At 56.4% G+C, this 13379-nt stretch overlaps 1 protein-coding gene across 2 annotated transcripts; it reads left to right on the top strand.

The window, feature by feature from the left end:
- Positions 1-1196: 1196 nt before the first annotated feature.
- TNFSF14 (TNF superfamily member 14) lies at positions 1197-7894 on the top strand. Of its 2 annotated transcripts, none has more exons than XM_070058422.1 (4): positions 1197-3408; positions 5508-5544; positions 5788-5829; positions 6617-7894. In XM_070058422.1, exons 1-4 carry the CDS (start codon positions 3298-3300, stop codon positions 7042-7044), a joined length of 618 nt encoding a protein of 205 aa, XP_069914523.1. In that variant the 5' UTR covers positions 1197-3297; the 3' UTR covers positions 7045-7894.
- The last annotated feature ends 5485 nt before the right edge of the window (positions 7895-13379 follow it).

Genomic DNA, 13379 nt, shown 5'->3' with positions numbered 1-13379 from the left:
TCTCTCTCTCTCTCTCTACCTCTATCTGTGTAACTCTTGTTTTTCAAATAAATAAAAATAATTTTAGAAAAAGAACTGAACACATAGAAGAGGAACAGGAAAAGGCACTCATAGGCCTCATGAATTCAGACAGGGCAGTTATCCAGAGAAAGGAAAGCAGAACGAGGTGACCTCAGGCCGCTTGCCCCGGGCCAGGCTGTGGCATGGCCATCCAGGGGGGGTCCAGGGAGGGCTCGTTTCGGTGCCAACCCAGCACCTGGCGTCTTGGGCGAACGCGGTCTCCGTGTTCTGAATCCAGCTTCCTGCTACAGGCGACCCTGGGAGGCAACAGGTAATGCCTCAGGTCCCTGGGCCCCTGCCACCCACGTGGGAGACCTGGATGGAGTTCCTAGTGGCAGGTCTTTCTGGGTGGCGTCTGCACCTGCGGTCCTCAGATGGGGGTGGGCTGCACCTGATCAGAGGAAGGGTTGAGGGCAAACACGCAGTGTCTGAAGCACGGGTCGGCGCTTGCGTCCCCTGCTCTGGCCTCAGGACAGAAACACTGGCTGCTACTTGCTGGCTCGGCCCTCGGATTTCAGATTTGCCAACCTCACAACCATGTAAGCCAATTCCTGAAAATCAGTGTCTCTCTCTCTCTGTCTCTGTCTCTCTCTTCCCCTCTCTTTTGCTCTCTCTAGCTCTGTCCCTTACCTCTGGCTGTCTCCCTGCCTGCATCTCTCTCTGTCCCTCTCCTTCCCTCCCTCTTTCTTTGCCTCTGCCTCTGCTTCTGTCTCCCTCTCTCTCTCCCTATCCCTCTAACTCTCCCTCCCTCCCTCCATCTCTGTCTCTGTCTCTCTCCCTCTCTCTCTGTCCCTCTCCCTCCCTCTTTCTCTGCCTCTCTCTGTCTCTCTCTCTCTGTATCTCTCTGCCTCTTTCTCTCCTGTCGCTCCCCCTCTTCGTGGAGGAGCAACACTAAACACTGCCTAGGCTTCATATCCGAGTCACGGCACCATTATGTCGCTCCCCCTCTTCATGGAGGAACGACACAGGACCCTGCGCTGTTCTTTCGTCTGCTCGGCCCTCCCCGGGTTTGCTGCTGGTTCTTCCCGGGTTGGCTACTATCCCTTCCACCTCCGTGGAAGGGCAGTTCCCCCTGGCCACATTCCTCACTTCCGCAGGGGAGCGGCACACCGCCGGCCGGCTCTCTCGGGGGCTGCACAGGTGTTCCCCTTAGATGTTCCTGGTGCATGCCGTCTCTCTCCTCCTTTATAGTCCTCCTCTGCCAATCCCAACTCGGCTGCCCACACGCCGAGTACGCTGCTCTCCTCCAATCAGGAGCAAGTCCTACAGTTTATTGGTTGAACTGGAGGCAGCTGTGCAGAAGCTGTTTACTTCTCTCCCAGCGCCATATTGTGGGAGAGCAGATGCATAGAATAAGTCTTAATTCCAGTAACTCAGTCTAGTCCGGATTGCTCCCCACACTCTCCCTCTCCCTCTCTCTCTTTCTCTCTCTCTCTCCATCCCTCCCTCTTTCTCTGCCTCTGTCTCTGTCTGTCTCTGTCTCTGTCTCTGTCTCTCTCCCTCTCCCTCTCCCTCTCTGTTTCTCTCTCTCTCTTCCTCTCCCACTCCCTCTCCATCCCTCCCTCTTTCTCTGCCTCTCTCTTTCCTCTTCTCTCCACCCATCCTTCATCCTTCCATTCCTCCATCCTGGTCAGCTGCATGGATGTGGTCCCACCCCCTGTCTTCGAGCCTCAGTTTACAAATCCATTCCCTCAGTGGGTGTGTGGCACAGCAGTCTAAGCTGCTGTTGGGGCTCCTGCCTCCCTTGTCAGAGGGACAGTTCCAGTCCCAGCTCCTCTGCGTCTGACCCACTTCCTGCTATTGAATCCTGGGTGGCAGTAGATGATGATTCACATGCTGGAGCCCCTGTCACTCACGTGGGAGACCCAGATGGCATCCTGGACTCCTGGCTGTGCCCTGGCCCAGCCCCTGCTGTTTTGGGTGTTTTGGGAGTCAGGGAGTAGATGGAAGATGACTATCTGACTATCTCTCTCTCTCTCTCTCTCTCTCTCTCTTTCTCTCTCTTTTCCCCCTGTCACTCTGCCTTTCAAGTAGATGAAAATAAAAATCCACACATTCATGAAGACATACACACCCTCCCATACACACTTCCATGTACACACGTGCACCTGTAGACATACATGGACATGCACCTCCCACAATACACACATTCATGTACACACGTGCACCTGTAGACATACATATGTACGTGCAAACACATGTATGTGCACACAAATGCATGTGTACAAGCATGTACCTGCACATACATGATTGGCCAGACATGCACACACATCCCACAATACACACACCTGCAGATACATGCATGGACAGAAATGCACGTGCACCTCCCACAACACATGCACATGCAATACATACATGGACAAGACATGGACATGCACCTCCCACAATACACACATTCATGTACACATGTGCACCAGTAGACATCCATACATGCATGCAAACACCTGTGTGCACAGTGTGTACCTGCACGCACATACATGAACCAGACATGCACACACACCTCCCACAATACGCACACCTACACATACATACCTAGATGAGACATGCACAAACTCCTCCCACAACACATCCATACAGGTACATACATACATATGTATGCATGTGTGGACATGCACCTGCCTGCACAATACACACCCTCACCCAGGCACGCACGTGCACACATGGAGCACACGTGCACACACAACTCCTTCACTCAGCTCTTGAATTTCCACCGTGCTTGTCGCCATCTAAACGCTCCTTCCTTGGACATCATCTGCTAGTTCTGCGGCCTCCCTCACCCCAGTGGACCGGGAGCTCCGGCAATCAGGGCCTTTGCCTCCCTCCCTTGCTACCATGCTCCCCCATCCCCAAGAAACCTCGGACAGCCCCCGGTGCACGCAGGAAATTTTTGGTGACCGATGCAACGGAGGAAGCGGCAGGCCAAGCAGGGAAAGCTGGGGCCGCCCCCTCCAGCCACACCTGAGTCACATTTTCAAAGGCTCTGGAAAGTGTGAGTGAGAGTGAGGCAGGCCACAGGGGGCGGCCGGGGTGGGGGCACAGGAAGAAGAGGAGGGCGAGTGGGGAAGGGGAGGGGCTGAACCCCGGGTCTAAAGGCGGCCCCAGGGCCCGCGGGCGGGCGGCTTCTGCAGCCGGTAGAGCACGGGGCGCATTGGGCAATTGTGGTTTCCTCCCTGCTCGAGGGACCCAGGCGTGCGAGCCCTGCTCCTGGGAGCCACCGGGGACCTCGTCAGCGCGAGCATGGAGGAGACCGTAGTGCGCCCCTCGGTGTTCGTGGTGGATGGACAGACGGACATCCCGTTCACGAGGCTGGGGCGGAGACGCCGGAGACAGCGCTGCGGCGCTGCCCAGGTGGGCCTGGGCCTCGTGCTGCTGCTGCTGGGAGCCGGGCTGGCTGTGCAGGGCTGGTTCCTATTACAGCTGCACTGGCGCCTGGGGGAGATGGTCACGCACCTGCCGGTGAGTGGGGCCGGGGGCCGGAGGCCGGGGGGTCACACACTGAGTGTCCAGATGCACCCCCTGAAATGTGGCTGCTGCTGCCGCTGACCCCAGGCAGGTGAACTTGGCTTTCTAGGGGCAGGCGTTTGGTCCGGCAGGGAAGCCGCCAGGTCCCACCTCAGAGTGCCTGGGTTCAAATCCCCGCTCTGGCTCCTGACTGCAGCTTCCTGCTAAGTCTGGGAGGGAGCAGTAGTGTCTCAAGTAGCCTGGTCCCTGCCACCCACGTGGGAACCGCGGATGGAGTTCCCGGCTCCGGGCTCAGCCCCAGCCCAGTCCTGGCCATCGAGGGCATTTGGAGAGTGAACCAGTTGATGGAAGATTCTCTCTCTCTCTCTATCTCTCTATCTCTCTATCTCTATCTCTATCTCTATCTCTATCTCTTTCTCCGTCTCCCTCTCTCTGCCTTTCAAATAAGCATGATGAATAAGCAGCTTTTTAAAAATCCACCTCTCTGAACCAGGTTCCCTCATCTGTAAGCTGGGGGTGTGAGCAGAGAGCCCACTTCCTAGAGAAGGAAGCGTGGTTTGGGGTATGTGGTACCCGGGCAGTGGCCCTGGCCCTGGGGACCTGCTCTCCCTGGGGGAAGCCAGCTTCTGAGTTCGTCATTGTCATGCGCCAAGCCCTGATCCCTGTTCTGGAATCGTCCCTAGTCGCAAGCTGTCCCCCTGTGTATAACTGGTCGACCATGGCTGTGTCTGTCTTGTGTGCCCACCTGTGGACTGTGTCTCTGACATTGTGCCTGTGTGGTCTTGTCCTGTTGAGTCCCGGGGCTCCATGTCCTTCTACCAGGATCTCCTGGGCATGTGGCCACGTGTGCATGCCCACGGGACCCGTGCTGCCGTCCATGGGCAGGTATCTCTCTGCATGTGCATATGCTCATCTGTCTGCCATCCTGTGTGGCTGTTGTGTCCAGAGAACCTTAAACCCCATGTCCACCTGTCTAAGCCCACGTGTGTGTCACTGTGATTGAGGTCCAGGCCAGCATTGTGGCACAGTGGGTTAAGCCACTGCTTGTGACACCAGCATCCCGTATTAGAGCGCTGGTTCCAGTCCTGGCTGCTCTGCTCTCAACCCCTCTCCCTGCTAATGCACCTGGGAAAGCAGCAGGTGATGGCCCAAGTCCTTTGTCCCCTGCCACCCCCATGGGAGACCTGGATAGAGTTCTAGGTTCCAGGCTTTGGCCTGACCCAGCTCTGGCTGTTGCAGGCATTTGGGGAGTGAGCCAGCAGATGGAAGATCTCTCTCTCTCTGTCTCTCTGTCTCTTTCTTTCTCTCTCTTTCTCTCTCTTTCTCTCTTTCTCTTTCTCTCTTTCTCTTTCTCTCTCTCCCTTTCAGATAACTAGATAAAGCAATCTTTTCTCAGAATTTAAAGAATAAAGATTGAGGTCGGGCCGGTGTCCACGTGTCCAGCCCATGTGGACGTCCACACATTGTTAATACAGACTGAACACCTCCAATCTGAAAAGCCAAAACACTCTGAAACTATTTGGAATGCCAACACAATACTCCAAAAGTTTCAGATGTTTGGAGCATTTCAGACTTAAGATTTGGGGATGGAGGATGCTGGATTGGTAAAAGGCTATGCAAATATTCCAAAACCCAAAGGAGAGAAAAAAAGAAAGAGAGAAACCCTGAAATCCGAAAGACTTCTGGTCTCAATCGTTTGGGAGGAGGGAGACTCAACCTGCATCCCACACCCACTACACCCCCGTAGGGCGCCTAGCGTGTGCGGCCCCAGCAATTCTTGTTGAAGGGTCTGCTGCATTTGATTATAAGCAGGTGTTCTGTGTAACTCCAGTGGCATCAGAGAGAGACGCTGAGGCCCGGGGGTGCTGCGTGCTGTGTGTGTGCCTGCGTGTGTGTGTGCACACGTGACCCTGTGTGTGTCTGTGGCCCTGGGGAGGGCGACTCCCACTCACGTGTCCTCACTGTGGCGCCTTCTACCTTTTCAGGACCAAGACACAGGCTCCTGGGAGCAGCTGGTACAAGGTGAGTCAGAGCCGCCCTGTCCCCTGGGGTGGGCGGGGCTCCCACGAGGCCCCACCCCCTCCATCGTTGCTCAACTGTTTTACACAACCGGCCCCAGCCCCGCAGGTGCCCCTCCCCCAGGCCTGAGAAGCAGAAGTGTGGGTCGCTGAGGAAGGGGTGGCGTGGACACGGGGGGTGGGGTGGGCACGGGAGGCTGGCGCTTGCCCCCGCTGTCCCACTAACCTGTGACCCTGTCTCCCCCAGCACGCAGGTCCCACAAGGCCAGTCCAGCGGCGCATCTGACAGGTGAGCAGAACCCCACCCCACCCCGCCCCCGACCAGGGGCTGTCTGAAACCGTGGACAGCACCAAACCCTGCACGGGCGAACTTCAAAATTTTGTGGAAAAACAGAATCAAAAGACAAGGCGATTTTGGTGCAAAAAAAAATGCAAACTCCATACAGTTTTTTTTTCCATAATATGCTTTCTCCATGAGCGTTTTGAAGACTGTATGCAGGGCTTTGAAAAAAAAATTTTTGCACCAAAATATACTTATCTTTATATCCCAGAGGCACCTTGCTTTTGATTGCGTTTTTTCCCATACACACGTAGCCGGGATAATGTTCGCTTTAGGAACCGGCCACCGAGAGAGATTAAGAACGATCCTAACAACCCGCTATCGAAGCTTCCGAATTTGCTTGTTTCTGGAATGTTCCATTTATTTTGGGCTCGCAGTTGGCCGTGGTTGACCACAAGTAACCGAAGCCGCGCAGAAGGGGTGGAGGCAGGCGTTGCGAGCTTCTAGCTTGGTTTACTTAGACCTTGCCACGAGCTGCGACACGCCACGGCCGTGTGAGTTCGTCCAGTCCTAGGCAGGCACCGTTGCTACCTCCACTTCCCAGGCGGGGAAACAGGCACACACAGGCGACGGGGCCGCCCCTTGCAAGGCTTGGGCCCTTTGTGCCTCGGGTTCCCGACCTGCAGAGTGGCCGTCGTGTGCATCCACCCACAGGGAGAGGCTCAGAGAGGGGAGGCGTCCAGCAGAGGAGCTGACCGCCCGCCCTCGTGTCTCTGTCCCCCCACCCCCCCGCCAGGCGCCAACTCCAGCTCCATGGGCACTGGGGGCCCCCTGCTGTGGGAGACGCAGCTGGGCCTGGCCTTCCTGCGGGGCCTCGGCTACCACGACGGGGCGCTGGTGACCACCCAGGCCGGCTACTACTACATCTACTCCAAGGTGCAGCTGGGCGGCGTGGGATGCCCGCAGGGCCTGGCCACCGACCTGCCCGTCACCCACGGGCTCTACAAGCGCACCACCCGCTACCCCGAGGAGCTCGAGCTACTGGTGAGCCGGCGGTCGCCCTGCGGGCGGGCGGCCAGCTCCCGCGTCTGGTGGGACAGCAGCTTCCTGGGCGGCGTGGTGCACCTGGAGGCCGGCGAGGAGGTGGTGGTCCGCGTGCTGGAAGAGCAGCTGGTCCGGCTCCGGGACGGCACCCGCTCCTACTTCGGCGCTTTCATGGTGTGAAGGACGTCGTGATTGGCGGATCGGATCGGGTGGGCGGGCGGAGGCCTCGCAGGATGGACGGTGTGATTGGTGGATCAGATCGGGTGGGCGGAGCCCTCGCAGAGTGGACGCCGTGATTGGCAGATCGGATCTGATGGGCGGAGGCCTCGCAGGGTGGACGGCGTGATTGAAGGATCAGCTCTGGCGGGCTGAGGCCTCTCAGGTGGACGTCGTGATTGATTGGCGGATCGGCTCTGGTGGGCGGAGACCTCGCAGAGTAGACGGCGTGATTGGTGGATCGGATTTGGCGGGCTGAGGACTCGCAGGGGGCCCGGGAGTGTGGAGATGGCGGAAGCCACCCAAGGGACCCAAACTCAACGGGCTGAGTGCTCAGCGGGGACCCCCGGCCCCGACACCCAGGGCCAGGACTCAGCCGCCTCGGGAAGTCGGGCGACGCGACAGGAACGTCGCCCGCCGCGGACCCCGACCCAGAGACGCGGGGGTCTGTGCGACCCCGGGGAAGGGGTGCGGCTGGCCTTCCAAGCAGGGGTGAGGGGTGGGTGTTTATACTTCTGATTTGGAAGGAGCTCAAGGCTCTGCAGTCTCAGGCACAGACATCGAGGCCATGTGCGCCGCACAACCCCGCGTAGTCACCGGCAGCGTGGTGGACAGGCTCGCCACGTGGGACGTCCACGTCACTGCCAGAGCCAGCGGCACCCCAGTGACCACACACACACACACACACACACACACCAGAGCCCGCGACCCCGCCCCAGCCAGGACTGACACATCCTGGGGCTGGGCCCAGACCTTGTGCGGAGCCACGGGTCCCTCGGCCACCGGCCTTTGAAATAAACGGCAACCGATGGCACAGGGCTGTGTCTGGTTCTTGGGGGAAGGCACCCCGAGTGGGATGGGGGCACCGGTCGGTGGTTCATGGAGGCAGAGGGATGGATGGAATGACCCCCACCCCACCCCGGGGTCTGGGAGGAGCCTAGACATAGCTGCTCCAGCCCCAGGGCAGGAGTGGCGCCAATCCGAAGCCGGGAGCCAGGAGCTTCTTCCTGGTCTCCCATGCAGGTGCAGGGGCTCAAGCACCAGGGCCATCCTCCACTGCTTTCCCAGGCCACAGCAGAGAGCTGGACTGGAAGAGGAGCACCCGGGACTAGAACCCGGCGCCCATATGGAATACTGGTGCAGCAGGCAGAGGATTAACCAAGTGAGGCACGGCGCCGGCCCTCCATGGACTTCTGCTGCTTTCCCAAGCACGTTAGCAGGGAGCTGGATGGGAAGTGGAGCAGCCGGGTCTTGAACCGGTGCCCATACGGGATGCTGGCGGGCAGTAAGAGCTCAATGAGTGTGGAGGTGTCATAAGGGATTCAGAGACAGCGAGGAAGGACCAGGCACATCTTCCCCGTGACCTCCCACTCTCACGGGCGGGTGGGAGGCGAGAGGGCCCCAAGAGCCCGGCCCCAGCGCCTGCCAGAGTTTCCTCTGTTCTCATCATGGCCTTTCTGTTTCCGTGGCTTTGATGAGGAGACTGAAGTGCGAGGACAATGCACTTATAAAAGCCACCGGCTTCCGTCTGGGGATGGGGAGCATCGTGCTAAGTTTAGTCTGGAGGGCCTCACAGTCCCGCAGAGGAGGCGAGGGAGGGAGGGAGGCGTGGGTGAGGAGGAGCAGAAGCAGAGGTATGGAAAGAGAGGGAAGGGGTGACGGGGGAGAGGGGACAGGCACTCCTGCAGGGGAAGACACTGGTGCAGAGGGAGCCCAGGGCCTCAGCCTGATCTCAGATAACAAGGTGGCAGCAGGAAGCCCTCAGCCCTGGCCGCAGACCAGCTTCTGAGAACTTTATCTACTCCGTTTCCTCTTTCTCCCCCAGTGCCCCAGAATCTCCCCAGATTGCACCCTCCCCGCTTGCCTCAGCTCCTCCCCAGGCCCCGAAGCCCACCGGCCTCCCCCAGCCCCTGGGCAGGAAACCCTGCCCTTGGCCCTGGCGGGGGCAGGACGGAAGCAAGAAGGCTGCTGATAACACCCAGGATTCCTCTCTCCTGCTGGATGCCACTGGGTGCCAACGCTTGCGATGCACCCTTGCAAAGAGACGTGGGGGGGTGAGAAAGCTGGAGCCCGGCCCCCGCTCTGGCACTCCCCACCCTCGGTTTCTCTCAGCCTCAGCTTCCTCATCTGCAGAATAGGGTAAAAGGCGGCCCTTTATTCCCCCCAAAGTGGCCTTCCATCCACGGGTCACATCTAGCCCCTGGGTGTGTCCCTAAAACAGGAATCAGGAGCCAGGATTGAAACACGAGAATATTCTGGGGAGCCCGGCACTGTGACACAGAGAATTAAGCTGCCATCTGCGACACTGGCATCTTCTATGGCCGCCGGTTCGAGTCCAGGCTGCTCCACTTCCTGTCCTGCTTCCTGCTATGGCCTGGGAAAGCAGTGGAGGATGGCCCAAGAGCTTGGGCCCCTGCACCCACGTGGGAGACCCGGAAGAAGCTCCTGGCTCCTGGCTTCAGATCGGCCCAGCCCTGAAGATTGCAGCCATTTAGGGAGTGAAGCAAATGGGTGGATGATCTCTCTCCCTCCCTCCCTCCCTCCCTCTCTCCCTCTCCCTCCCTCCCTCTCTCCCTCTCCCCTTCCCTCTCTCCCTCTCCCTCCCTCCCTCTCTTCCTCTCCCTCCCTCCCTCTCTCCCTCTCTCCCTCTCTCCCTGTCTCCCTCTCTCCCTCTCCCTCCCTCCCTCCCTCTCTCTCCCTCTCTCTCTCTGTAACTTTGCCTTTCAAATAGCAAATCTTTTTTTAATGATGCATAGACTTCAAAATGTTTCTGCACCACAGCAAACATATCTTTCAATTCCATCTCCCACAAGCCCTGTCTTTGCTTCCTACGGCTGCTGCCACAAGTCACCGCAAGCTTCGGGACCTCCGTACAGCGCTGGAGCAGGGAGATGCAGAGATGCGGCTCCAATCAGGTCGTCAGCAAGGCTGCGGCCCTGCGGGAGGTTCCCGGGTTGTGGCCGTTTTTCCTAAGTTTCTCTCACTCATGGAGATCAGCTGTGTGCAATCCTGTTTCTGCCTTCAAAGCCAGCTGCGTCACATCTCCCCACCTCTGTCCCCCCACTCTCGCTCCCCCCCATCTCCGTGATCACATCTCCGTTTCTGACCCTCCTGCCTCCCTCTTGTGAAGACCCCTGCGATGACATTGAAAACCCCAAATGCTGCCTCCTGCCAAGGCTCCTGCCCTCCTCACACTCACGGGTCCCAGGATTCGGGTTTGAACATCTCCAGGTGGAAGCAGCATTGTACCATTCTGCCTGCTGTAGCTGTTGTTTGTGGCAGGTGCAGGAGGTTTCTGTGTATGGAATAATCAGTGTGTGTGTGTGGAGAGAGAGAGAGAGAGAGAGAGAGAGAGAGAGAGAGAGAGAGAGAAATAAGATGTAGGTTCCCTTTTAAGTTTCTGTAGACATTTGTATTTGCAACCTTTGATAAGAAAACGTGGGTTGAGGCTGGCGCCGCGGCTCACTAGGCTAATCCTCCACCTTGCAGCGCCGGCACACAGGGTTCTAATCCCGGTTGGGGCACCGGATTCTGTCCTGGTTGCCCCTCTTCCAGGCTAGCTCTCTGCTGTGGCCAGGGAGTGCAGTGGAGGATGGCCCAAGTGCTTGGGCCCTGCACCCCATGGGAGACCAGGAGAAGCACCTGGCTCCTGGCTCCGGATCAGCGTAGTGCACCAGCCACAGCGGCCATTGGGGGGTGAACCAATGGAAAAGGAAGACCTTTCTCTCTGTCTCTATCTCTCACTGTCCACTCTGCCTGTCAAAAAGAAAGAAAGGAAGAAAGAAAGAAAGGAAGAAAAAAAGGAAGAAAGAAAGGAAGAAGGAAAGAAAGAAAGAAGGAAAGAAAGAAAGAAGGAAAGAAGGAAAGAAAGAAAGAAGGAAGGAAAGAAAGAAGGAAGGAAAGAAGGAAGGAAAGAAAGAAGGAAAGAAAGAAAGAAGGAAGGAAAGAAAGAAAGAAGGAAGGAAGGAAGGAAAGAAAGAAAGAAAGGAAGGAAGAAGGAAGGAAGGAAGGAAAGAAAGAAAGAAGGAAGGAAGGAAGGAAGGAAGGAAGGAAGGAAGGAAGGAAGGAAAGAAAGAAAGAAAGAAGGAAAGAAAGAAGGAAAATGAAAACATGGGTTGTGATTGGGATGTAGGGGACTGAAGGGGACCGGCATTTGCTCCTGGAGTTGGTGAGATGGACAGTGGAAGGGAAGAGAATTCCTGGCAATGAGAGCAGCCTGTGCAAAGGCCCTGGGGCAGGAAGGCACATGGAGATGTCTGGGGTATCTGGTACACAGGGGTCGGGGTGGGGGGAGCCTGAGCAGCAGCCACAGGGGTGGAGGAGGTAGGGGATGAAGGACTTCATATAGAACATCAGGATTTAGAATTTTGTTTCAGGTCTAATGGAAACTTTGAGGGCAGTTTTTTAATTGTTATCTTCTAGAGACATACAATAAGAAGAGCAGAAAATGAATTCATTCAGTGTCCCGCCAAAGCTAATGTTATCAATCAGCCCATTGTTTATTTGGCTGCCATTTCCGATATCATCATATCCATATCCCTGCTCACTGTGGACAGAGTGATGGATGGAGGGATGGAGGAGAGGAAGGATGGAAGGATGGAGGGATGGAGGGATGGATAAATACATACATAGAATACTGGATGGGTAGATGGATGAATAGCTGGATAGAATGATCTATGACAGAATGATAGATGGATGGATGGATGGGTGGGTGGGTGGATAAAGAAGCAGTAGACAATGAACAGAAGAACCATGTATAAATAAAACCATGTTGTCAGGATAACACTCAACAACACAACACAATTCCCTCAATAACACCGATCTCCCCAAGTCCAGCTCCGCCCACAGAGCATTTTTGTCCGCCCTCCATCCCCCCCCCACCGCGTCTCTCCTTCGCACCTGACTCTGATGACCAGTTCCCCTCGTTCCAGCTCCTGGATCACACAGAAGTCAGCAGATGTGGCCTTTGAGCCGATGCTGCCCACCCTCTGCCTCTGTACAGCTCACAGGCTAAGAATGCCTTTTACATTTTTTCAGTGGTTGAAGATGATCAAAAAAGAATAATACTTTATATCACATAAAAACTGAATGCAATTCCAATTCCAGGGCCATGAGATGTCACGGGCACACAGCCACACCCGTCCACTGGGGGAGTCCACGCAGCTTCTGCACATGGATGGCAGAATTGAACCGGCGTGACGGGACCGCACAGCTGACGGATCTGGAAATATTTAGTATATGGCCTCATACGCTAGGGACAGAGACACAGATGCAAGGGCCCCTCGAGGGCAAACCAGCACGAACCAGGACACAGGGAGATGCTGCAGGGCAAATGGACTGCTGTCCTCAACAGCTCGGAGAAAAGCAGACAGCAGGAGGAGAGAGAGAGAGAGAGAGAGAGAGAGAGCGCGCTTCCATCTACCAATTTTCTCAAGGATGCACAACACTGGAGGCTGGGCCAGGGTGAACCAGGAGAACTCCATCTGGGCCTCCCACATGGCTGACGGGGGCCCCAATACCTGAGCCATCACTGCCGCCCCCTAGGGTGCATTTCTTGGAGCAGCCGGCATGTGAACCAGGCAGCCAGATGTGGACCAAGGGGCTCAGAGCAGTGTCTTCACGGCACTGGCCCCAAATGATACATCCAAAAAATTTTTTTACAAAAGACACATGCAAGAGAGCCAGTGAGCTGACTGTGTTGCGATCCAGACTAAACTTCCAACTGTCCAGAGAACTTCAGAAAACTTGTGCAAAGGAGCACTAAAGGTTTCCTCTGTTCTGTTGCAAAAAGATCTTAAAAGCCATGCCTAGTCTTTTGTAACATATATGTTCCATGAAGGTTTTTTGAAGCTGTGTTGTCCAGAGCAACAAAACTAGTGTGTGTGCATGTGTGTGCGTGCATGTGTGTAATAAAGAAATAAATATTTAAAAGTTAACCCTAGAGCAAAACGGTTTGAAATCCGTGTACCAAGAGGTCTTCAAAACCTCCATGGAAAGTCAGGGTAAGAGAAATGTCTACAGCGTGTCTGTTTCAAGAACCCCACAATGCTGGAAACTTGATGTCGACGTGCTGGGAACCATCCCTGCCTCCGAGGTCCTTCCGCACGACTCAGAGGGCCAGCAGGTGCTGTGGGGAGGCGACCTCTGTGTCCTGGAATGACAGGTGCGCCGGTCGGCCCGCCCCTACACCCCTGCTCCACCCCTGCCCCGCCCCTGCTCTCCTCACACACTCTCTGCTACTCCCGTGTTCCTGAGACTGATTCCCGGCCAAGACCGGCTCTGGAAGCTCTCCGAGGCCG

This window comes from Oryctolagus cuniculus, chromosome 16 (genome assembly GCF_964237555.1).
Source record: "Oryctolagus cuniculus chromosome 16, mOryCun1.1, whole genome shotgun sequence".
NCBI classification, from domain to species: domain Eukaryota; kingdom Metazoa; phylum Chordata; class Mammalia; order Lagomorpha; family Leporidae; genus Oryctolagus; species Oryctolagus cuniculus.
This window is presented reverse-complemented; position numbering and strand designations above follow the sequence as displayed.